This window comes from Neltuma alba, unplaced genomic scaffold, assembly GCF_004799145.2.
Source record: "Neltuma alba isolate B1F8T4 unplaced genomic scaffold, ASM479914v2 tig00010558_pilon, whole genome shotgun sequence".
Lineage (NCBI taxonomy): Eukaryota > Viridiplantae > Streptophyta > Magnoliopsida > Fabales > Fabaceae > Neltuma > Neltuma alba.
In genome coordinates this window covers 276,197-300,458 of record NW_021635425.1, presented here as the reverse complement: position 1 = coordinate 300,458, position 24,262 = coordinate 276,197, and the positions used below count along the sequence as shown (strand labels likewise).

Sequence of the window (24,262 nt, the reverse complement as noted above, 5' to 3'; positions counted from 1 at the left end):
AAACCTCCATTCCCTTGCTTTGAAGAGCTTCTTTATAATGTCCCTGGTTTGGAAGGAATCATTAATTGTCCCCTCTTACTCATTCAGTTCCTCTCATATATTTAGTCTTTTATTTCAAGCTTCATCATTTTTGTTTACTTCACAAGTCATTCTCAGAAAAAAGGGTATACTTATGCTGTCATTTTTGCTCTTATTAATGTTGGACCAGAATTATCCATACCATGAAAGGTTTGACCTCAAATGCCTCTAAGATGTGCTAATGTTGGTTATGTTTTTTTTCCCCCTTTAATTAAGGTTACACGTCTCAAGTGTGGTGGATTCATTTTCGCTCTTCGCTTAAACCACACTATGGGTGATCATCTTGGTCTTGTTCAATTGGTGAAGGCTTTAGCTGAGATAACACAAGGAGCTTGTGAGCCTTCAATCCATCTAGTTTAGTGTAGAGAGTTACTAAATGCGAGGGACCCACCTAGCATGACATGCCGCCACACTGAATATGATGAAGTGCCAAATAATGACAATGATGAAACAAGAAACGAAGACATGGTCTACGATTCTTTCTTCTTTGGTCCTAACCAGTTAAAGGCCATTCATCAATTGTTCCCTCATCACCACCATCGTCAAAACTCTGCCTTTGAAGTACTCACAGCATTCATCTGGCGTTGTCGTACCATAGCTTTACAGCTTGAACTAGATAGGGAGGTTCGCTTAATGTGCAATAATAATGTAAGGAGCAAAAAGTCGAACCCTTCATTGCTGCCACAGGCTTATTACGGCAACGCTTTCGTGTTCCCGGCCGTCGTCACCACCACTGGGAAGCTCTGCGGTAACCCTTATGGGTATGCCTTGGAGCTGGTCAAGAAATCAAAAGCTACGGCAACAATAGAGTACATACAATCTGTAGCAGATCTTATGGTTATGAGAGGACGGCCTAACCATATTTCCTCAAGGGCTTGGCAGGTATCAGATTTGACCCGTGTTGGTTTTAAAGACATAGATTTTGGTTGGGGTAAGGCAACGTATGGTGGACCAGCAATGCCTGGTGCTGGAGACTTCCATGGAGTAAGCTTCTTCGTTGCCCATGGGAATGCAAAAGGAGAAGAAGGCATTGTTGTACCAATTTTCCTGCCACGCAAATCTATGATGATATTTATCAAAGAGTTAGAGAACAACATGATAATTAGCAAACTTTGATAACTTACTAGATGGTGCTTTGTGCTTCACCTGGAGTTTAAAATGAGCCACTTTATGTATGCATTTGTTTGTGTGTACCCATGTTTGGGTTTGAGTGTTCATAAGCATGAAGTTATGGACATGAGTACCTTTTAGATCATTGTTGTTTTCGGGGTTGTATTTTTATAATGCAATATATGCATGAAATAATGTATTGCGATCCTTGCTAGATCAGAGTTTATCTTACAAAAGTCAGCACAAAAGGGAAGGAATGTATGGTAGCACCAATTTGCTTTCCAATCAAATTATGAAGATTGGAATGTTAGGGTGAATATACTATTGGTAGTAGTGTCCATATTTTTCCATGTCCATGAAGAGGCCGGTTTCAGATGCCCATTATGCCGTTTTTGAAAGGAGGACATCGGCTTGCTGGAGTATCCAGGAGCTGGGGGCCTCAGGATCCAGCACGCCCTTTTGTCAAGTAAAAGTAAAAACCTACCCTTGATCCATACTAGGAAAGGCGTGGTAATACTCCCTCCGGTACAAAATATAAGCTAATATTTGTTGAGAGGCTTGATTTTTTTTATAAGATAACATTTCAAATTTGTCTAACCATTTAATGAATATTTTCCAATTTTACCCCTAACATATGTATTTAATTTTTTTGATTATTGATGGCATTAATTATAGAAAGTGCTGGTTTACCAAGTATCAAAAGAGAGAAAGGTGTTTTGAACAAAGTGAATAGAGGAGAGGAGCTTCAATGAATATTTTCCAACCCCCTTGTTTTTCAAATTACATTTTGGTTGACTTTATTTCCCTCCACTAATTCAATTTATTCATGACACACTCTCTCTCATCCTTTGCCTCAATATATTCTCTTTCCTTCTTTTTTTATTTATTATTTTTTTACTTCTCTCATTAATAAGGGTATATTTAGAAAATATATATATATATATATATACCTTACACATTTATTGTTTTAAACTATTTTTAATTCATTTCGCGATAAACATAAATGAGCTAACTTTAGCTTATATTTTGAACCAGAGGGAGTAACTAATAAGTCATTCATGATAAAAACTTCTATGATACATTTTTTATTACAAATTTTATGTCAATAAAAGGATCAAACGGTTTGATAAGGGGATCATATGATATTGTTCTTTTGTTGGTAAATTGAAGGATTAGAGACTATTGCTTTCCAATCTCCCCAATTGCGCCCCAAGCTACTCCTCAATTTTGGGGCCCTTCCTAAATATTTTTTAGCTTCTTTTTATCATTAGATTTTAATTTCTTTTTTAGTACTCTAAATAATTTAATTTCTTTTTTTAAAAAAAGCTTTGTACTTTGGGATTGTCAAAGATGGAGTCTAATCATGCATTCATGATGAAACTTCTTGGGTTGGATCCTCCAGTATAGCCATTCCTTGTTGGGAGAATTACAATGAACTCCTAGGCAAGAAAAACAATTGAAAAACAAGTCCTAGAGGTTGTCGTTCTCACTATAAGACTTGTCATTATAGGATGTTGAGGTTGTTATTGGGATTTTTTTATAATTATTTCTCTTCTGTGAAACTTGATTGTAATTCCCCTTTTCTTGTTTGTGACATAGAGAAAAGAACGTAGAATGTTCTGCATTAATTAGGTCCAACATGTGTCCAAGCTTAAAGATAGTTAATGTCTTAAATGGCTCTAATGATATATTATGGACGGTGGCTTTGATCATATTAATGGGCTAAGAGGTGAAAGGGTTAGGACCTGGGAGGTGTAAAGGATTTTGTGAACTCAGCTTTCCTCTCTGCCTTATATGCCTCCCTTCGCCTGTGGCTGCCTTTCGGTTCCCTCTGACTATTCTCTTTTATGTGATTCAATTTCGGTTCTGTTTCTTCTAAGTTGTAGGACTGCATAGCATATCACATTTAATTATAATTACTACGACTGAACAATTATATTCCTTTACTGTTCTAGTCAGACGCGGTGAGTTTGCTCCTTTCTTTGATACAATATCATTTCATTTAAAACGTGTTGTAAATTGCTAAATCACGAGTATGGTAGGCAGCTAATTTGGTGTTGTAAATAGCTAATAAAAAGTGGTATATATCCTCAAATGGGGGCCTTTTACATTAATTTATTAAAATGTGGAATTTGCTAAAACATGTTGTCAATTGCTAAATGGGTATGATGAATAGCTAATGAAATGTAATAAATATCTTGAACAGAAGCTTTTTACATTAATTTCCTATGAGATTTACTAAAATGTGTTATTAATTGCTAAATGTGTACGGTGTATAGTTAATAAAGTATTGTCAATGGCTAATCAAATGTAGTACGTAATTAAATACCCTGAAGCATGGGCGAAACCATTCCGTGCTCATCGGAAAGACGACCATGGAATGTTTATTTTGGATCATTCAATTTGATTTTATTTGGATAGTCTAAATTCAAGTTAAATAATTTTTTAGTATTTTAAATAATCATTTGGTTTAATAAATATAGAATTTAAAATAAAGATAGTACAACAAGAGCACATGGCATTTAGTACAGTGATAAGCACATGGTGTTTATCTTATCACTATGATAAACACCAAATGAGAATCAGAAACATGAACCACTACTACAAATTGGGGAATACTTGACGCTAAATATTTGATGGTTATCACAAAAACCGTCAAATATAATCCGCAGGAAGAAAACTTGACGGTTTCTAATGAAACCGTCAATTTTAGTAGAAAAATAATTGACGGTTTCTTTGAAACCATCAAGTATTCCAAAATATACTTGACGGTTATAAACTCAAGTATATTTTAGGTAAACTTGACGGTTTAATAAGAAACCGTCAAGTTTAATAATACTTGACGGTTTTGCTTTAAAATCGTCAAATATTCTTTGAGAATACTTGACGGTTATTAATAGAAACCGTCAAATATTGTGTTTTAAAACCTGTCCCTTTCGCTGTTCAGTCTCTTCAATTTAAAATTTCTAGCGCCCCCTTCCGCTTCAGACTCTCCAAGCCGCCGTACCCACCTCTTTTTCGGCCGTTCCCTTTTGCTTTTTTTGCTCGTCCTCCATCATCGTCCCTCTCGGTGTCCTCCATTATCATTTTGGCATCCTCTTGCTTCGTCGTTGTCGTGCATTCTCCATATGTCATTTCGGCTTCAGGTTGGTAATCCTTCACTCGCTCCCTTATTTCCTTTAGTTCTTCCTTGAGAAATGATTGTAGTGGAAAGGGAATGATAAGATAATGCTAGGACCGTTCACCATGCACACACGGAAAATGGGTTTTCTATTTGGCCGAATGGGTTTTTTTTTTCTGTTCTTGATTCTAAATGGGTGTTTCGCATTTTGATCAGTTTTTGGGTTTAGGGTGTTTTAGTTTTTTGTTTTCGCCATAAAGTCTGGGGAATGCAATGCTAATGTTTCAATTTTTGTTTTTGTAATTGAAATTGACTATGTGCTGGTTTGGTTTTTTGCCATAAAGCCTGGGGAATGCTAAGTTATAAGCCATTATGCTATCGAATTTTTTTTTCAAATGGAATAGCACATTAGTAGTAGTAGAATATTTTTCAAACTAAAGTGAAAGTGAACTTTTGTTGAATTACTAGTTGCTAACAACTACTAGTTGTTAGCAAGTAGAATTAAAGAGGGATAAATGTGATCAATAGTGGCTCATGTGTTGACTTTCTATTTTTGTTTAATTCTCAATATCTTTGAGTCACTGATCACATTTTCCTCTAAATGATTCATCTTAGTCGGGGACCATGGGCAAGGAATGGATGTCCGCCAATCGTCTATCAAAAGAATATTGGGATGGGGTAGAAGATTTTATTAAGTTTGCGATTGAGCACGCCGATGATCGCAACAGGATTATTTGCCCCTGTCTTAAGTGTTGCCTTTTGAAGTGGGTTTCGCCATCCGATTGTGAGAGCCACTTAATTATCAATGGAATTGATCAAAGTTACAAGTGTTGGACAAAGCACGGAGAGACAAGAGATGTGAGTAATAGTAGTCGAGGGCATAGTGAAAGCTGTGGATCATCTAATCTTGACATGAGTACATGTGAAGCTGATCGTCTTGAGGAGATGACAATGCGATTGAACGGGAACTTGACGATTGTCCTGAAATGTTTGATAGATTGAAGTGTGATGCTGAGACACCTCTATATGAAGGTTGTACTGATTTCACAAAATTGTCTGCAGTGTTGAAACTGTATAATTTGAAAGCAAGAAATGGGTGGAGCGACACAAGCTTCACAGAACTGCTGTTGCTTGTTAAACAAATGCTACCGAAAGAAAATGAGCTTCCAAGTAAAACGTATGATGCAAAGCAAGTGTTGCGCTCTGTCGGCCTCAGCTATGAGAAGATACATGCTTGCCCCAATGATTGCATTTTGTTTAGGAAGGAGTATAAGTCACTAACTGAGTGTCCTAAGTGTAATGCATCACGCTACCAAGAGAATGGGAAGAGCCTGAAGAAGGCATTATGGTATTTTCCCATAGTGCCAAGATTCAGACGCTTGTATAGTAATGTAGAAGATGCGAGAAATTTAAGGTGGCATGCAGATGAAAGGGTTAAAGATGGCATGCTTCGCCATCCTGCTGATTCTCCAGAATGGAAGAAGTTTGATATTGAGTATCCTGAATTCGGGGAAGAAGATAGAAATCTACGCCTTGCATTAGCCACCGACGGATGAACCCTTATGGGATGCAAAGCAGCACCCATAGCACATGGCCAGTGATTTTGTTTATATATAACCTTCCTCCATGGCTATGCATGAAACGCAAGTATTCAATGATGTCTATGATAATCTCTGGGCCAAAGCAACCGGGAAATGACATAGATATATATCTAGCTCCATTAATTGAAGACTTGAAAGTATTGTGGGAGAATGGAGTTGATGTATATGATGCATATAAGGAAGAAACATTCAAGTTGAGAGCTATGTTATTTGGCACAATTAACGACTTTCCTGCGTATGGTAATCTCTCAGGGTATAGCATTAAAGGACAACTTGGTTGTCCCATTTGTGAAGAGAGCACAGATTCCATAAGGTTGAAGCATGGAATGAAAAATTCATATATGGGACATCGTAGATGGTTGCATCGTGATCATCCTTACCGGCGATTCAAAAAATATTTCAATGGGAATTCAGAAGAAGGTAAGGCACCTACACCGTTGATTGGGGAGGATGTATTTCAAAAGGTGAAAGATATAGATTGTGAATTTGGAAAACCTTTCGGAAGCATGTTGGGACAAGTGGGTGGAAGAAGAGGTCTATTTTCTTTATACTGCCGTATTGGATAACCCTGAATGTGAGACATTTTCTTGATGCTATGCATATTGAGAAAAACGTATGTGAAAGTCTGTTTGGCACATTACTCCATATTCCCGGGAAGACTAAAGATGGCATAAATGCCAGGCTAGACATGGTTGAAATGGGGATAAGGGAGGAATTGGCACCAGAGGATAAGGGAACTCGTACATTTCTTCGTCCGGCAGCTCACACCCTTTCTAGAAAAGAGAAAAGTAGTTTTTGTGAGTTTCTTGCTTCAGTAAAAGTGCCGGAAGGTTACTCTTCTAACATTAGTAACCTTGTGTCAATGAAGGATATGAAGTTAAAAGGTTTAAAATCTCATGACTGTCATGTCTTAATGGAAAACTTTATTCCAGTGGCAATACGGGCTATTTTACCTGATAAGGTACGAGTTACGATCACAAAGTTATGTTTCTTCTTTAAGTCTCTTTGCAGCAAAGTGATTAATCCTAGTAAATTGCCAAGATTGCAAACCCGAATCATAGTTACGTTATGTGAACTTGAAATGTATTTTCCTCCGACCTTTTTTGACATCATGGTCCATTTAACCATCCACTTAGTTAGAGAGGTCCAACTGTGTGGCCCAGTGTATTTAAGATGGATGTACCCAGTTGAGCGTTACATGAAAATATTGAAAGGGTATGTGAAAAATCGAAGTCGGCCAGAGGGTTGTATTGTAGAACGATATATTTATGAAGAGGCTACTGAATTTTGTACCCATTACTTAAAAAATGCAAGTGATATTGGGGTTCCAATGTCTCGTCATGAGGGAAGGACAGATGGAGAAGGGATTATGGGAAAGAAAGTCGTAACTATTTCAAACCAACAGTGGGAGCAGGCACATCTATATGTATTGCACAACTCCGAAGAGATTGAGGACTATGTGCATGAGCATATTGATGAGCTAAAGAGGGATAATCCCAATAAACTTGAAAGTTGGTACACCAAAACACACAATAAACAATTTACAGCATGGTTGAGAGAGCAGGTGCATGGCAAGTATAATAATGATCCTAATTCTGTTTCGAAGAAATTAAAGTTGTTGGCAGATGAACCGAGCAAACATGTGATTTCTTTCACAAGCTACCTTATGAATGGGTTCACTTTCTATACTAAACAACAAGATGATCGGAGTAAACAGCAAAATAGTGGCATAACTCTTGTAGCTAGTACCATGCATATATCGAGTGCCAAAGATAAAAATCCTATCTATGCACGTATGTCATACTTTGGAGTGATTGAGGATATTTGGGAGTTGGATTACATTGAATTCAGAGTTCCGGTAGTTGGTTGCAAATGGGTGGATAATAATAATGCATTGAGGATTGATGACTTAGGGTTCATACAATTGAATTTGAATAAAGAAGGATACAAGGAAGAGCCATTCATTTTGGCTTCTCAGGCTACGCAAGTGTTTTATGTCCCTGACCCGGCTACCAAAGGATGGTCTATTGTTTTGTTGACTAATAAAATGGATATTGAAGAGACGGGGTATGAAGACAATGCAGTTGAAGATGATCCATTTCAAGGGGCCTCACTTGATTCTCATTTAAATGAAGATCAATCCATGTATGTCAGGCATGATCACAATGACGGAATATGGATTTCAAAGAGGGGGAAAGTGTTTCGTAAGAAGATCAAAACAATTCAAACCAAGAAGAACATGCAAAAACATAAGAGTAGAAAAAGAAAAAGATCTTCTTAAACATGCATGTAAATTCTCTTATTATTTTCTTTGATTCTTTTATTTGTTTTAATTTTGTTCAAGTCAATTTCGTCATTAATGACTTTATTTTCATTTAATGGATTCTGATTCATTTTGTTTACTTGAATTTCATTGCAGATGGCAGACGATAGCGGATCTAGCACTGATAACCCATCTCAGCCGAGAGATGCCTCTGAGCAGGAGAGACAGTTGCAAGAGGAGGCAGCACGCATACAGAGGGGCCTTTGTGTCATGCAAGAGGTCGTGAAAGCTCGAACAGAAGGAAAGAAATTTGCTGTACAGTGGAATAAGAAAGGACAAGCTGTACGGTCAAATAAATTTATCAGCTATATTGGGGCAGTGGCACGAAGCACCGTGCCCATTACAGCGCAGCACTGGAGGAGGGTTGATCGTTCAGTGCGAGACACTATTTGGACAGATGTATCGGTAATATATTATAACAACTCAAATTTCATTTTCTTACAAGCTGCGTGACACTAATGTGTTGTTTTATATGTTTTGCAGTCTGCATTTGATATAGATGAGAGCAGGAAGAAGTTTGTGGAGGGGAAGGCTGGGAGGGCACTGCGCTCTTTTCGATATTTTGTGACACACAAGTACTTGAAGGATCCTTCCACAGCCGACGAGTCCCAGGTTCTAGCTTGATACGGGACTTGGTCAAACCAAGGATTGGGCTGCTTTTGTGACGTCACGTCGTGATAGGCAATTTCAAGTAATAATCCTCGCTCTTTTTATATTAAATAGTCCATTTTGTTTAATTATATATTGTTTAATTGTGAATCTACTTTGTTTTTGCAGGAATTAAGTTCCCAAAATAAGGAAAGGATAAAGAAGAATGAGTATCCCTACCGAAAGGGGCGCTTGGGTTATGCAGGCCTCGAGCAAGAGGTGACTCAGAAGGAGGGATCAGATGTCACTGTATCCCGTCAGATGCTGTGGGCACTGGCCAGGCAAAATAAAGATGGCCAAATTGATAATCCTCGCGTTAAGGAGGTCGTGGACAGGATGGTGAGTATTATTCTAAATTAAATAATCCTCACGTTATTGTCAAATATCTTTAAGTATGAATAACTATATCAATGTTTGTTTCACAGGAGAGTTTGTCCCAGGAAGTTTCGCAGGGGGCATATTCTGCAGATGACCAGGATATATTGAGGAGGGCATTGGGGACTCCTGACCATCCTGGTCTTCTTAGGGGCGTCGGTTATGGAGTCACCAAAAGAGATTACTTCGGGTACCGACAAAAGCCCTTTTCATCGTGCACGCCTTCCTCTGCTGAGTTCATGGAGTTGAAGGAAGAAACACGCTGGTTAAAGGAGCAAGTTAAAACGCAAGCGCTCCTAATCGAGCAGTTGATCAAGAATCAAACACCACAGCCGGCTCTGAATCTCAGCCCAAGTGGCAAAGACAGCTGCACATTCCCCTTGCTACCTGAGGTATAATACTTGTGTTTATATAATTACATTCAATAATTTATATATCTAGCTAACTTGTCTCTCATGTTAAATCAGGGTGAAGCGGACGTTCAATGTATGGCGGATAGCCCTAAACATCACACTGTTGCAACGGGCCGCATGTTCAATTTACCAGGGGAGAGTTTGATTCATAATGTGCCTCTCCCTGCTGATCATGTGAGGGTGCAGTTGAACACTGCTATTGATGCGAATTATGCCCTCCCGATACCCACCCCAGATGCAGAGACAGTGGCTCAAGCAGTGGGTAGCTTTGTCGCTTGGCCTGGCCGTCTTCTTATATTAGGACATCCTTCAAAGGTATATATGTATAGGTCTACAAATTTAGCTGATTTAAAATAAACTCTATTTTAATTACTAACAGTCTGTTTGTCAGTCTAAGGGGAAGAAGAGCCTATTGGGTGATCACTCATTATCATCACCACAGAAGCAGCCCTCTGAGCTCGTTCAAGTGGTATCATCAAGATTCCGAATATGTCTTGAGGAATATGCAATTGGGGCCAGATTAGAACATGGCGAGAATTTCATGATTCCCCTAGAGTTTGAGCCAGAGGTATACGGTCGACCCTCGTCAGATTATGTCACAAATGAAGTATTGAAAGAGATTCTGACGCATGGAATGGCCAGCACAAATGCCTGTAACTTTTATATCAGGTATTTGTTAAAACCTTAACTAAATACTTAAGTACTTGAACATTTATCCTATTGATATCTTCGTTTGTTGATTTAGATATCTTTTCAAGAACTTCATAGCCCCTGGTGGCCTTGATGACAAGTTCAAGATTATCAGCCTCCACACTTTTGCTGGCCACGGACCTAATATGAAGAAAGACTTATCCAGAGACTTGTTGGATATCTTCATTTCTAGGGCAACACCGGGGGCTCAGACTTTGTTTTTGGCGCCTTACTGTCAAGGATAAACTTTCCTAAATTCTTTCATTTTCAAAATAATTTGTAATAGTTCTAATTGTCTTTCTTATACTTAGGGGACACTGGATGCTGATTGTGGTCAATCCCACAAAGCCGAGGATTTGATATCTTGATTCTCTTTATGGGGATCCAACCAATTGACCATTTATGGTTTCATTGTTCAACAAGTAATATTTATCTCTATTATTTAAATTGAATTTAATTTCTTGTTTCAATCAAATTTTTGACAATTATTAATATTCAATTTTATTGTCTTCTCAGGGCTTTGTGGCTATACCGCACAAATCAGGCCTTACCCTGCCCCCAGTAAAAAACGCCAATTTGACGATACCTTCCCGTGGAAGAAAGTGAAGGTATTCACTACCATTATTTACTATTCTACTAAATATGGTTTATTTATATGATTGACTAATATTATTTCCTTTTCCATTCTTTACAGTGCCCACGTCAGCCCAACAAGAGCTCCCATTGTGGATATTGTGTGATGAAATTTATGAAGGAGATAATTCTGCACAATGCTGACACAATTCCCACGCAGGTAATATGCATTTGTTAAGGTTCAATTTATATATTTAAGAATTATTGTACTTACTGTAGCTTTACATTTCTATCTAACTTAAGTCATAATTTGTGGTTGCATACAGTACTTTGCCGACACATGTTGCATAGTGTATTCATCTGCTCAGATGGAAGAAATCGTTGAGGAGTTGGCGATGGCCTTATTTCGTCAGTGGGCACAACATAGATAGGGAAGCGTACATTAAGACAGTGTATGTACGTACAGCTAGCTTTGGTTTCAATATAATTTTGGTTTTGGTTCATTTTTGGCTGTTGGTTAGTTTTAGGCATTGCACAACTTTGGCAATTGGCTAATTTTGGAATTGGTTCACCTTTTGTACTTGCCAGAATTTTAATATATCACAGTTGGTTTTCATTGGTTCATGTATATATATGATAATGTAAATTATTTTTGGTTCATTAAGATATATGTATATGGCTGAATTGGTTTGAATGCTGGCCTGCATGATTCTGTTGAATGAGCCTTTGTTATCGGTTTCAAAATTGCAGGGGGCTGCTGGCAAAGGAGAACGAATATAAAAAAAAATAATACCAATAATACTTGACGGTTATTAGTTAAAACCGTCAAGTATTCTAACATACTTGACGGTTACTTTTACAACCGTCAAGTATTAAAGAATACTTGACGGTTTTTCAAAAATAACCGTCAAGTATGTCTCATAATACTTGACGGTCACTTTTGGAACCGTCAAGCATTAAAGAATACTTGACCGTTTTAGGAACCGTCAAGTATACTCCCAAAATAATTGACGCTTTTTCTGAAAAACTTTGAATAATAATTGACGGTTCTTTCTTTAAAACCGTCAAATATGATTTAAATATTTGACAGTTAATAACCGTCAAATATTTGCTGTTGAAATATATGACGCCAGTATAGTTGACGGTTTTTAACTGTCAAATATGATCCAAAATAACCGTCAAGTATTTTTCATTTTGTAGTAGTGAACCTATTACATTAATTAAGGTATGGAATTTATTATAAAACGTATTGTCAATTGTTAAACGGTACTGTAAATAGCTAATGAGATGTTGTCAAAATATCCAATGAAGTATGGCATATATCCGGGGACCTTTTATATTAATTTATTCAGGTGTGAAATTTGCTAAAACATATTGTTAATTGTTGAATAATGGCGTTGGTGAAAAGCTAATGAGGTGTTTTAAATAACTAATATAGTATAGTAAATATATATCTTAAAATATTTTTAATATAGATAATATAATTCAGAAATATGGATGTGATTGAAATTCAACAAGAAAGACAATTTGATATTATAATCTAGTTTTTTTTACCAGCGATATTATAATCTAGTTTAATAATTATAAGAGGAAATTAGAGAGGATATATTCCTCTCTAAAATATGATTGACAAAAATTTCAAGTGAAAATTCATAATACTTAAAAATATTATTTTTCTCTTCAATAACGTAAAGATCTGTCAAATCCGCAGTTGAATGCAGATCTTAAAAAGTTTCAGCGATGACACTACTAGTCGCTGTTGAAGTGAGACCTCCAACGGTTATTGTAGAAAGTCCTACGAAATTTATGCCCTTTAAAAACTTTCAGTGGTGACCAACAAAATTGCTGCTGAATGTGAAACCTTCAGTGGTAACTTTTATGCTGCCATTGAATGATACTTTTAGTGGTGATAAAAAAAGTTGTCGCCAAATGACATATTTTTAGTGGCGACTTCTTCTGTTGCTGCAAAAAGTCTATTTTTGGGTAGTGTAATCAATATTTGAGATTTTTTTAGGGGATAAAAATGCTTAAATATCCCGAAAGTATCCACTAAGGGGTACCCAGTACGTCGATTTTTTTCAACTCTTATATGTCCTGAAAGTTTTATTTCGTAGCATTTCTACCATGAATTGTTATATGTCGTTAAGTTTGACCATTAAAGACACTAGTCAAATTGCATAATTTATTACTCAAACTTAACGGTGGATAACGTACGGTTAGGGTATTATTACTATGAAAATAAATTTTTGTGGCATATAAAAGCCAAAAAAAAAAAATTCAGGTGTTGGGTGATCCTTCATGAACACTTTCAGAATATTTAAGTACTTTCTTTTTTAATTTTGATAAAGATATGTTGTAAGTGACTTAACAAATTCATCTCGTGATAAACCATAACCAACGTCACTTTCTTCAAAGATTGAACTAAACCTAGACAATCTTGAATGAGGCATGCAAGCCTACTGACTTTATTTAAAATAAAGTTCAATTTATAGAACAACAGCAGCAGCAAATTATGCTTCTGGGTGGGGTCGATTAGCTCTATGAATCAGAGTATTCTATGCTATCCAACTCTTTAAATAAACTAAGTTGCTTTTAATAAGTTTCTTGATTATTGATATAATCTTAATTTTTCTCCACCTCTGTAAGATTCAAAACTAATTATTCAATTATTTGTACAATAAAGCAGTTTTATAGAATTGATATGTGTTCATCAAATCTAATATTTTAAAATTTAAACTGAGCATCATCGTCTCATCGTAGAAATAAAATAGTCTAATTATTCTCAATCACGCCACTTTTGCTTGTTCACTCTTTGATCTATTGTTATTTTTTTTGAAAGCGAATATACCCTCATAAAATATGTATACCAAAAGTACTCATCTACTAAACTAAACAATTATGTTACCAAATCTCGTTTTTTCTTCCATTGTTTAATTAAGAAGCCTATATATATATATATATATATATATATCTCTATATATATATGACGTGCTTTAGGAGCAAATTAATTTTAAATATCAATAGAGATGTACGAAGTACGAATTACTAATAAATAATGTATTTTGTTTTGCCCTTAAAAAACAAAATATACTGTTGGTAAGGTCAGTCAACAAAAATAAAACAAAAGCTAGTTAATAAGAGAAACTTTTCTGTCATTAATTCAATATTGTTAATGATTAGGAATTGTGACCTATCAATTGAAGGGTCGTCCTTTGAACCCACCAATTTCTTATATAATTATATATTTAGGATACCCTAGTAGCAAATATTTAATGCTAATAAAAAGCTTATATATATAGGGTTAATACCATTTATAGTCTTTGAAATATAATTTTATTTTGATCTGTCTAACAATTTTGATATCTAAAACGAGAACTGAAATCAAAATGAAATCAAATTGTAGAAATCAAAACCATTAATTTCAAATTTTAAAAACCAAAATCCAAAATGAAATCAAATTTCATGAATCAAAACTATTGCATGGTTTCAAAGTTTTTGAACCAATACCAAAATAAGATCAAATTTAAGGAACTAAAAATGACAAATGAAGTCTAATTTCAAGAATTAAAACTAAAATAAAGTCAAATTTCAGGAATCAAAACCAAAATAAGGTCAAATTTTAGGAACTAATTAAAAATGGTATTAAATCTTAATAAAATTTTAAATTTCTGAATGATGAAAAGCTTATTGGATGTGGTACCATACGATACAATTCATTTTTTAATATAATGATTGAGAAGTTTGAGATCAACATAATGGGTTAATTCATTTTAAATGATGCCCAATACACCCAAATAATTTCTTTCAACACATGTTACTTATTTTGCACGTTACTACGTAAGCATTGTTAAACTAATAATATTCTTTGGGTGCTACTCTTTTTCTTGAAATTCATGAAAATAAAATTGTTAAATTATGTTTTGGCAATGTTTAATTAAGTTACTTCGTTCCGGTGTATTAAAGAAAGCAAGTGGATGCTTGTGAGGCTGGTTAATTTAAAAATTGGTTAGAAACTTGTTATGAAAACTACGATGCTATATACATATCTTGCTTCTTTTCACAAAATAAAATAAAATAAAATAATTTCTTCCAAAATTAAATTTTAATACAAATATCAAAGTATTCCTTCTAATTTAAAATATGAGCATTAAATTTTTTAAGGAGTCTGATTTTTTTTAATAAGTTTTAAAAAAAAACCTTTGTGGGAGTGTTAAAGGGAGGTTGGCAAGAATAATACCATAAGGTTTTTCTTTTAATTCCATTAATTAGCAAACAAAAGAAAAAAGTTAAGCTAAGCTAGTGTTTGCAGGAATGGTTCTTTCAAGACCATAAGAAGAGATGGTGAAGAAATTGGTACACGATGTCATCAAGGCGTGTGCAGTACTTTTTTTCATGTTTAATTTGTCCTCACCTATATCTATTTTATAGGGTATAAGTTGAGTTGACTTGCAAATTTCTTTTAGGATACAATAAAAACTATTGAATATGAATTGCACTCTCAAAGTTCAAGTTAAGACAACAATGACATCTACAAAATGATGATTTGACTCTATCTCTGTGTGCACTTAAAGACAAAAGCAATAGGTTTAATCTTAATATGCTTGTATTGTATTCTATTTTTCCCCCTCTAAATAGAGTGATGGTGAGAGATTTATATAGATCATGAAAATAATGGCTTGAAGAGATGGCTCTTAGAGCAATACCTCTTCAATTAAAAATCACAATTATATGTTGGTATATGACCCAACATAATTTAAATAAACAAAGGTTATTTGATGACTTATCCATGAAGAGTTATATCTTTTTAGTATGTAGGGTTGACTTAAGAAAACAACACAACTTTTCACCAAGTGGTAGTTACCAGCCACATCTTTATTTATATATCTTTAGAAATCAACTTTTGTGTCTTTTGATGTTGTAACTTCCTATATAGTCCTTCATATAAATATATATTAATTTATATGAAGATACCCGTCATACAAATATATTAATGTGTATGAGAATACAATTCTTCATACAAATTTATTAATTTAATAAATTTGTATAAGAACATGACTTTTTAAAAATATATCTTTTTATTTTAAAAATACTCCAACAGCTAGGTGGAAAAAAGTTTTTTTCCAACCAATACTAAATGAGAAAATCAATTAATACGTGAAATGTTCAATTTACCACTTACCTACATACCTCTGCGTGTGGGGACTCATGAATTAGGTCAATAAAATTATTATATATATATATTTGATATTGTACAATTATAATTATAATTATACTCCTCCGGTCCTAATTATAAGACCCAATTGACTTATTTGAGGAGATTAAGGAAGTAAGTTAAGTTGGTTATTTATAATAAATAAGTGTTGTTATTCCTAAAATATCCTTGCTAATTAAGTATATTGACTAAAACTATCACTATTAGAAGGATTATTTTGGAAAAAAATGCATAAATATAAGAGAGAAAATGGATTGGGTCTTATAATTAGGACCAAATAAAAAGTCAAATTGGGTCTTATAATAAGGACCGGAGGAGTAATAAGTTAACTGCTGCTACTTTTTTTTTAATAAATTAGTTAAAGCAACTTATATTATAAATTGAAATTACTATTCTTTTTGGTTGATTTTTATAATCATAGGCTCAAATTCAAAGCCACGCTTATATAAAATAAAGGGAAAATATTTAGGTCAATTTACTTTTATTTATTATGTTAAATTTTTCAATCATACATAATTATCTGTGCTACTTTTTGAAATGCGAGTTTATACTTTATACTTAAAGGATAATATTTCAAAAATAAAACACATGACCACGTGTAATTAAAGAACTTAATATAAATATTATCTAAAATAAAAATCCTCCATTATGAAAATGTGAAATCTTAAACTGGGTAGTTAATATAAGCACTTAAATTAGATACCAATTGCGGACTTTCCCGTGTCTCCATCTTCCATTAGCAATTAATAATTAATTAGTTTATTAAATCCATCATCAATTATGCTTCTTAATTTTTTAAAAGAAGAGAAAGAAGACAAGGAAAACCATTCCATGCGGCCGTGGCGGCTATTGTTTTTTTAAAGCGGGAAGATCTTTTGATTTTTTTTTTTCCTGTTTTCTTCATGTTTGATGGACAGAATAATTAGATAAACAACATGACCATAAAATAAAGGTGATAAGAATGCCATATTTTTTTTCATCAAATCGATAGTAATAATTAATAAACCAAATTCAATCGTAGCGTTCTGACAAAAAAAAAAAAATCAATCGTGGCGGGTGGCTCCTCCGGCTTTGGTTTACTCCTTTTACTATATATGTGTATTTTTTATTTTATCTTTTACTCCACCATCCACAAAATATTAATTACTACCTCCAGTCCTTAATATAAGACCCCGTTTGACTTTTAGTTTGGTCCTAATTATAAGACCCTAATCCATTTTGTCTCTCATATTTATGTATTTTTTTTCAAGATAATCCTTCTAATAATGATAGTTCTAGCTAATATACTTAATTAGCAAGGATATTTTAGAAATGACAACACTTATCTATTACAAATAACTAACTTAACTTACTTCCTTAATTTTCTCAAATTAGTCAACTGGGTCTTATAATTAGGACCGGAGGTAGTATATGGGGAAAAAGATGCTTGTCACAATACAAATAAATAATTAAATAATAATACGAATAATAGATCTTATATACTTAAATTTTTCTGGCAAAAAATATGTGTTTAAATTTTGACAAAAGTTAACCTTTGATCCTCTAATTTTATATAAGATTTTACTTTATTCTTAATTTTATAAAATATTTTTATCCTTTTAACTAAACACTGTTAATATTAAATAATTATTCTTTTATATCATAATTTTAATATGTCAGCACATTTATTAAAAGTGCTGATCTAAACTTAATATGTCAGTAAATATTAAAGCATTAAAAAAAGACACTTTATAAAATTCATAGATGAAAATGACATCTTGTGTTAAGTAAAGAAGCAAAGCCACATTTTTATCTGATTTTATTTACGTATTTGACGTTTGGATTCAAGCTTGAATCCAAAGGGTTGCACCACATTACCTATGAAATAAAATGACTTCGTACCATTATTGTTAATTCTATCAAATTGCTTTATTTTTTTTCTTTAATTCATTAATTTAAAGGCACTGAAAATTGAACCGGTGAGTGAATCAGTTGAAATAGCAACTCAAGTATTAGTGCTTCAAATCAATCAATCATAATTAAAGTATTATAATTTAATTAAAATATATAAAAATATTTATATATAATCATTCAAAATAATATTTAAATATAGAAGTGTTAATCTACAAGTAATCCAGATGCATTATACTTGTCAAACTAACATTATTCCCATGATTTGATCCACTCATATCTCTCTGATGACATAGTCCCAATGCGGGGAATCAGACTTCTAATTAGTCAAAACGAAAATCTATTTTTGATGAGCATTGAGGAAAAGGACAAATATGATATCATTTTTTATAAATAAATTCAGCGAAGGGGGTGTTTGGCAATTGCCCCAGAAGTGTTTCTAGACCCCAAACCATGGTTTGGGGAGGCTGATTGCCAAACACCAACTTTTTTTTTAAAACCTTGGTTTCCAACAAAACCTTGGTTTTGAGTAGACAAACCATGGTTTGGGCTTAAGCATCACGCGGGTTGCTTCTGAGGAGTAACAAATAGTCGTTGGAGTAATTATTACTCCTGTCAGTAGCTCCCAATGATGAAAAAGCACCTCTTCTCCCATTCTAAGCTTAACGAAGGCCTCTTCTCTCATTTCTCTTCTCCCATTCCGTCGCCCCTTCCGAAGATTTCTCTTCTCCTTTGCCGTCGCCTCTTCTCCCATTCGTGCTGTGCTGTCGATGAGTCGCCAAAATCATCCAACGACTCAATCCTCCCATAGGGTGGTTTGAAGACAGGGCTGGAGAGAATCGGCACTCGGCGTGACTTAGCGAAACGTACCATGGCAGCCTGATCGGACGACGTCGTATTAGAGTGGATAAAAGCGATACCACCAAGGGCAGCCATGGCAATGGCCATGGGAGCTTCGGAGACGGTGTCCATCGGAGAAACGACACGGGGGATATTTAGATGCACATTATGACTGACTCTGGTAGCAAGCTAAACGGCATCAGTAGGGAAGTCAATGTAGTGAGGGAGGAAAATGACGTCGTCATAAGTGTAGGAGTAACCTTGGTAGAAGAGCTTCTCGGCAGTGAAGCCGTCGTCAAACGGAGGCAGTGTGTAGTCCATTATCGTTACCAGCAGTATGCTGTGAGGGTTCAACGAAGGAGACAGAGTGACTTTGTTTTTTGTTGTTTATCAAATAGAGCGACTTCACTGCAAGAAATCAGAAGAAACAGACAAGCACAGAGTGCGACAAAGCTTTAAAGATAGGAAAGATAAACAGAAGGGGATAAGGAAGGAAGCAGGGAAAGCTCGAAGCTTGGGAGTACTTTAATAAATAATAATATTTTTATTGGCAAAATAATATTCATGTTTAAAATCTTTAATAAATAATAATATTTTGTTATTAGCAAAATAAATCATTTTCCTAAAAATATTGTAATTATTTATAAATATATATACACATTAATTATTTATTATTTATATTATTTATGTCTTATTTATTATGTTACCAAAATATATATTATTAAAAAATTTATTACTTCAAACAAACATATATTATGAAATATATTTTATATGTAATTATCATTTAAATTTATGTTCTTTTGAGTAATTTCTACATATAAAAAAGCACTTCTAACAACAACTATCCAAACACTCTCACTTTATCAGAATCACTTTTTCAGAAAATCTATTCTTTCAAAATCTATTCTTCCCATAATCTATTCTCCAGAAGCTATTTTCCAAACCATGGTTTAGACTTATCCAAACACCCCCTAAGTATGAGATATATATATATATATATATACATATATATATATATATATAAAGTTTTTTGCTTTAGGAAGTTAAACTCAAGAATGACTCAAGAAATTTCAGTCACATAAGCAATTCCAGATGACTCAAGTGTGGCCCTTTTGATGCTTCTTTATATACACAGCCGCGCGCGTGCGCACATATATGTATGTATATGTATATATGTATATGTATAGGTACGTATGTATGTACATATATGTACATAAATAATGAGGGTGCGCTGCAATTTAAAACATTTTATTCCCTCAGTTTCAATTTATGATGCATTTTAATTGTGGAGCGATTCTTAATGTTTTATAACATAAGATATTTTGAAAAATAACAATGATTCATATACACATAACCTGTTAATGAAGGATATTTTTGAATGTTTAATTTGTATATCTTTTTGAAAAAAGCAAGGTTTCTAATTGTATTTAATGATGCTTATTGGCCTTTATAATTTGCTCAAAAAACATCTTATAAATTGACATGGAGGAGTAATTTCCTAAATACGCCAATCAATTGCAAAAATCACATAGTAATTAATTAAGTGAAATAACTAATTAACACACGCAAAAAAAACTCACTACTATAGTAGTCAGTCTTGGGATGAGAAATTTTAACTACTAATGTATCAGGTTTTTCGGTTCATAATTCAAGCACGCGTTTCCCGTTATATCATTTATAAAAGGGTTCGATTTTACAAGCTCACATTTAAGAAAAGAAGGAATTTGGTGTTGGTTGAATAATTGAATTATAAGACCTTGACCCAAAAAAAAAAAGGAAAGGAAAGAAGTTATAAATTGTAATTAATTAAGAGCAATATTAATCCACGTTATTTATTCTTTGAATATATTTTTAAAAAAATACGAATAAACTATAAAGACATTGTATAGAGGGTGTCAAACAGTGTGAGTTGAAAGAATAAAAGAAAATGGGATCAAGGATTTATTTTATATTTGTATACTTTACTTTCTATATATAGTGCGATTCCTAAGTAAGTGTGTTCTCATTATCACAAGTAAATTGCTAATTTCATCTTCACCACACTCCACAATTATTTTGTTTATTGATTAAAAGAGGTCATGTTGAGTGGCAGAAGAATAGATTCTGGATAAAATAGATTTATAAAATTGATTCTCTTAAATCATGATTTATAATAACTGATTATCATAACCTACTTTGAATAATTTATGGTTAAACTCAGATTTTTAGCTCAAAAATATTTTTTAATTTTTTTATGGTTTATTTTATTATCTTGATAGATTCAAATAATGTTTATTTCTCAATTTGAGGTTTTTTTTATGATAACCATTGAAGAATTAATTTTATTCGAGATTTTTTGGCACAATAATTTCTTCAAGAGTTGCCGACTTAAGAGAGTGAAAAATAAGGTAATCTAGCTTTTGGTTTTTATTTAAGTAAATTAGGCTGGCATTATTAGCTTCACATTTGTGTAAAGTTTATTGTAAAAATTGTTGTGGATCGGATATTTTGACAATTGGAGTTGTAATTTGGAGTTATACGCTTGACTATTTTGTTATGAAATGATTTATATATGACAGGTGCTGAACAGCTCTAACAAATGTCTTGCTTATTTGTTGGCGTTCTACTCTCTCTCTCTATATATATAAGCATTTATTAATGGGAAAATTCTAATAAAAAATGACTGTTGAATTTTAAAATCCTAAATAAGTATTGGTTATTACATTCGTAAAGAAAATGACTACCTTTGAAAAGCAAATGACTACACATTTTTATAGTAATTCCTAATTTGAAATTTTGAAATTTAATAGTCTTTTTTTTTTTGGGAATTTTTCCTTTATTAATTGCGTGTAATTTTTAGTAAAAAAGAAACCCACAATTAAAAAAGAAATAGACATAGATAGTAATGTTCTTACGTCTATTCACTCAAAACAGACATAAAAACATAAGTAACAATATTTGTCTGCATCCGTTTTGAGTCGACATAGATATCTTTATCTATGTCTATTCTAGAACAGGCTTAGATAAGCATACTCACTACATTACTTTTATTTATGTCGCTTCAAATGTAATGTTAAAATTCTTTTAGAATATATATACATATATAAAAAGACTTTGCTGACACTGAAGCAAATCTTTTTAAACTCAAGAGTTAAGGATATGGAAAATTGGGCTTATAGGGTTTTCCACTTGTTAGAGCTTGACCTTGGCTCATGTTGAATCTCACTGAATCAATAGTATCAAATATCATACACTTGTTTTTTTTTCCGGGAAAAAAAATACTTTTAAAAATAACTACATTGCTAATTTAATTAATTAAGTGGGCCTCTTGTGTAGAAAATATGACAAATGCATGAGATGTACAAAAGCACAATCATATAGAAAGAGAATTAGCAAAATCCTACCTTTGTCACCAATAAAAAAAATTCTTTTTCATCTTCTAATAAAGAAATCAACAAAAGCTTTTCTGGGACGTGTCCATTTATCTTATAATTATCAATTAATCTATGAGCAGTGACCGTTAATAGACTATAAATTAATAACAAAAATCTACGTTTTAATTGCACACACATATGGTCAACGTCAAAACACTTTACTGTAGTGGGCCTTGTGTAAATATAAAGAATAGTGAATACTATTTGTTTTTCTCATTCAATTTTCTTTTTCCCCCCCTGATGCTGAAAATCCCTGTCTTACATAAATCATCCTTCAACAAATACAATATGGAAACTACAGATATATATATATATATATATATATATATAAAACCTACACTAAATTAATTTTCTAACCTAGGTATGATCATATGCTTCTTAGATTCTTGTATTCGACTCCAAGGCTAAGCCTAGTTGAAGATCCAAAGCTTTCTGAGAATGATTCGTTTTCTGGGTCGAAGTCTCCGACATGAAAGGCCTATCAGTGCGAGAGAAATCAAACATACAAGAAGGCTCCTGAAGAGAACGACGAGGATGATGATGAGGATTTGATGAAGATCTGAAGCTAATCTGGGATCCTTCATGAAGATTGAACAACTCGGCTGAGTTGTTATACGAAGAAGGATCGTAGAACCAAGAAGAAGAATTATAATTATTACTATTATCAGATCCAGATCCATAATACTGATAATAATAATTATTACTAGCTTGAAAAGATCGTTGTTGAAGATATAAGTTGAAGCTAGCCTTCCTGGCTTGAAGCTGAAGTCTCTTCTTCTTCATTCTCTCTTTCTTATGAGCATTTTGATGGCCTCCTAAAGCCTGTGAGTTTACAAACTCCTTGAAGCAGTATTGGCACTCGAACTTTCTCTGCTCATCTGAGGAAGAAGAAATCTTATTATTATTATCATTATTATTAGGTTTTTGATCTCTTGAAGATGATTCTGTGACGATAACGATCTTCTGATCTTGACCTGCTTCAGATCTGTCTGCTCTTTCTGATCCTGATGAAGAAGAAGACAGAATTGAGGTTGAAGAGTTCACACTTTCGTCTCCTTCATTTGAACTGGTAATTTTGTTGCTACATGGATTTAACTCAAACCCAAATAGCTTCAACCTCTTCTCCATGGAGTGTTCATTTTCTGAACCTTCCCATGTTGAAGAAACATCACACAGAACACTTTGCTTTTCCATCTTCTAGAGAGAGAAAGAGAGAGATAGATAGAGAGAAAGAGTTTTGAAGAAGGTGGTATTGTACCAAGAAGTGGTTTGGCTTCTTTAGCTTCTCTTCCTTTTATAGTAAAGCTGATAATGGGATGCTTACATTAAAAAAATCAAAGGGTCAATACAGAGAACATATAAAAGATGTGAGAAAAAGAAAAGTCAGATCAGATAAGAGGAAAATAAATATTTAATTGATTAATTGATTGATGATTAATTATGATACTAGTTAATTAATGAAATTAAAGTTTTGTTTATTTATATTGTGTTGTCTCTCTGTCATGCAATGGTGGTTGGTTCAATTACAACTCTTTTTTTAAATATTGTAGTAGTAGATAATGATACACCTCAAACTCCTCCAATAAGACGGTCTGGGAAGCACTTTAATTATGATATAATTAATTAAATTACCACTACTTAATTGGTGGTTTTGTTTAATGTATTTAGAAAGATATGGTGATATAATATTCGGTGTGCTTTATTAGACATGATTAAAGTTATTAAACTAACTGTAGCTGCACAAAGTCAAAGAAACAAAGGTTATAATTTATTTATCTCTCTCTCTCTCTCTCTCTCTCTCTATATATATATAATATCATATCATCTGGAAGGACAAAAGTGATCGGCTAGCTAGCTCTCTAACCTTAATTACTAATTAATATAATTTCCTGCTTTGTAAGAATATTTTAACTGTTCATCCAATGATTTCTTGGCTTTATGTATTGTTATCTACCGCTCAGCTTTATCATCATAT

At 33.5% G+C, this 24,262-nt stretch overlaps 3 protein-coding genes across 3 annotated transcripts; 2 read left to right on the top strand and 1 right to left on the bottom strand.

Moving 5' to 3' along the window:
- Window positions 1–474: 474 nt before the first annotated feature.
- On the top strand, window positions 475–1,194 carry LOC114757015 (benzyl alcohol O-benzoyltransferase-like). Its single transcript, XM_028946005.1, has one exon. It carries the CDS (start codon window positions 475–477, stop codon window positions 1,192–1,194), a length of 720 nt encoding a protein of 239 aa, XP_028801838.1.
- Window positions 1,195–8,177: 6,983 nt separating this feature from the next.
- Window positions 8,178–8,801, top strand: LOC114757014 (uncharacterized). Its single transcript, XM_028946004.1, has 3 exons — window positions 8,178–8,199; window positions 8,330–8,638; window positions 8,733–8,801. Exons 1-3 carry the CDS (start codon window positions 8,194–8,196, stop codon window positions 8,799–8,801), a joined length of 384 nt encoding a protein of 127 aa, XP_028801837.1. The 5' UTR covers window positions 8,178–8,193.
- Window positions 8,802–22,457: 13,656 nt separating this feature from the next.
- Window positions 22,458–23,535, bottom strand: LOC114757033 (zinc finger protein 8-like). Its single transcript, XM_028946029.1, has one exon. The coding sequence runs from the start codon at window positions 23,479–23,481 to the stop codon at window positions 22,666–22,668; it is 816 nt and encodes a 271-aa protein (XP_028801862.1). The 5' UTR covers window positions 23,482–23,535; the 3' UTR covers window positions 22,458–22,665.
- Between the last annotated feature and the right edge of the window lie 727 nt (window positions 23,536–24,262).

Bases quoted from the DNA above. Each gene is read 5' to 3' on its own strand.
- LOC114757015 (XM_028946005.1), top strand. From the start codon at position 475: ATGACATGCCGCCACACTGAATATGATGAAGTGCCAAATAATGACAAT.
- LOC114757014 (XM_028946004.1), top strand. The intron at 8,639-8,732 runs GTAATATATTAT...CATTTGATATAG, and splicing joins CTATTTGGACAGATGTATCG to ATGAGAGCAGGAAGAAGTTT.
- LOC114757033 (XM_028946029.1), bottom strand. From the start codon at position 23,481: ATGGAAAAGCAAAGTGTTCTGTGTGATGTTTCTTCAACATGGGAAGGT.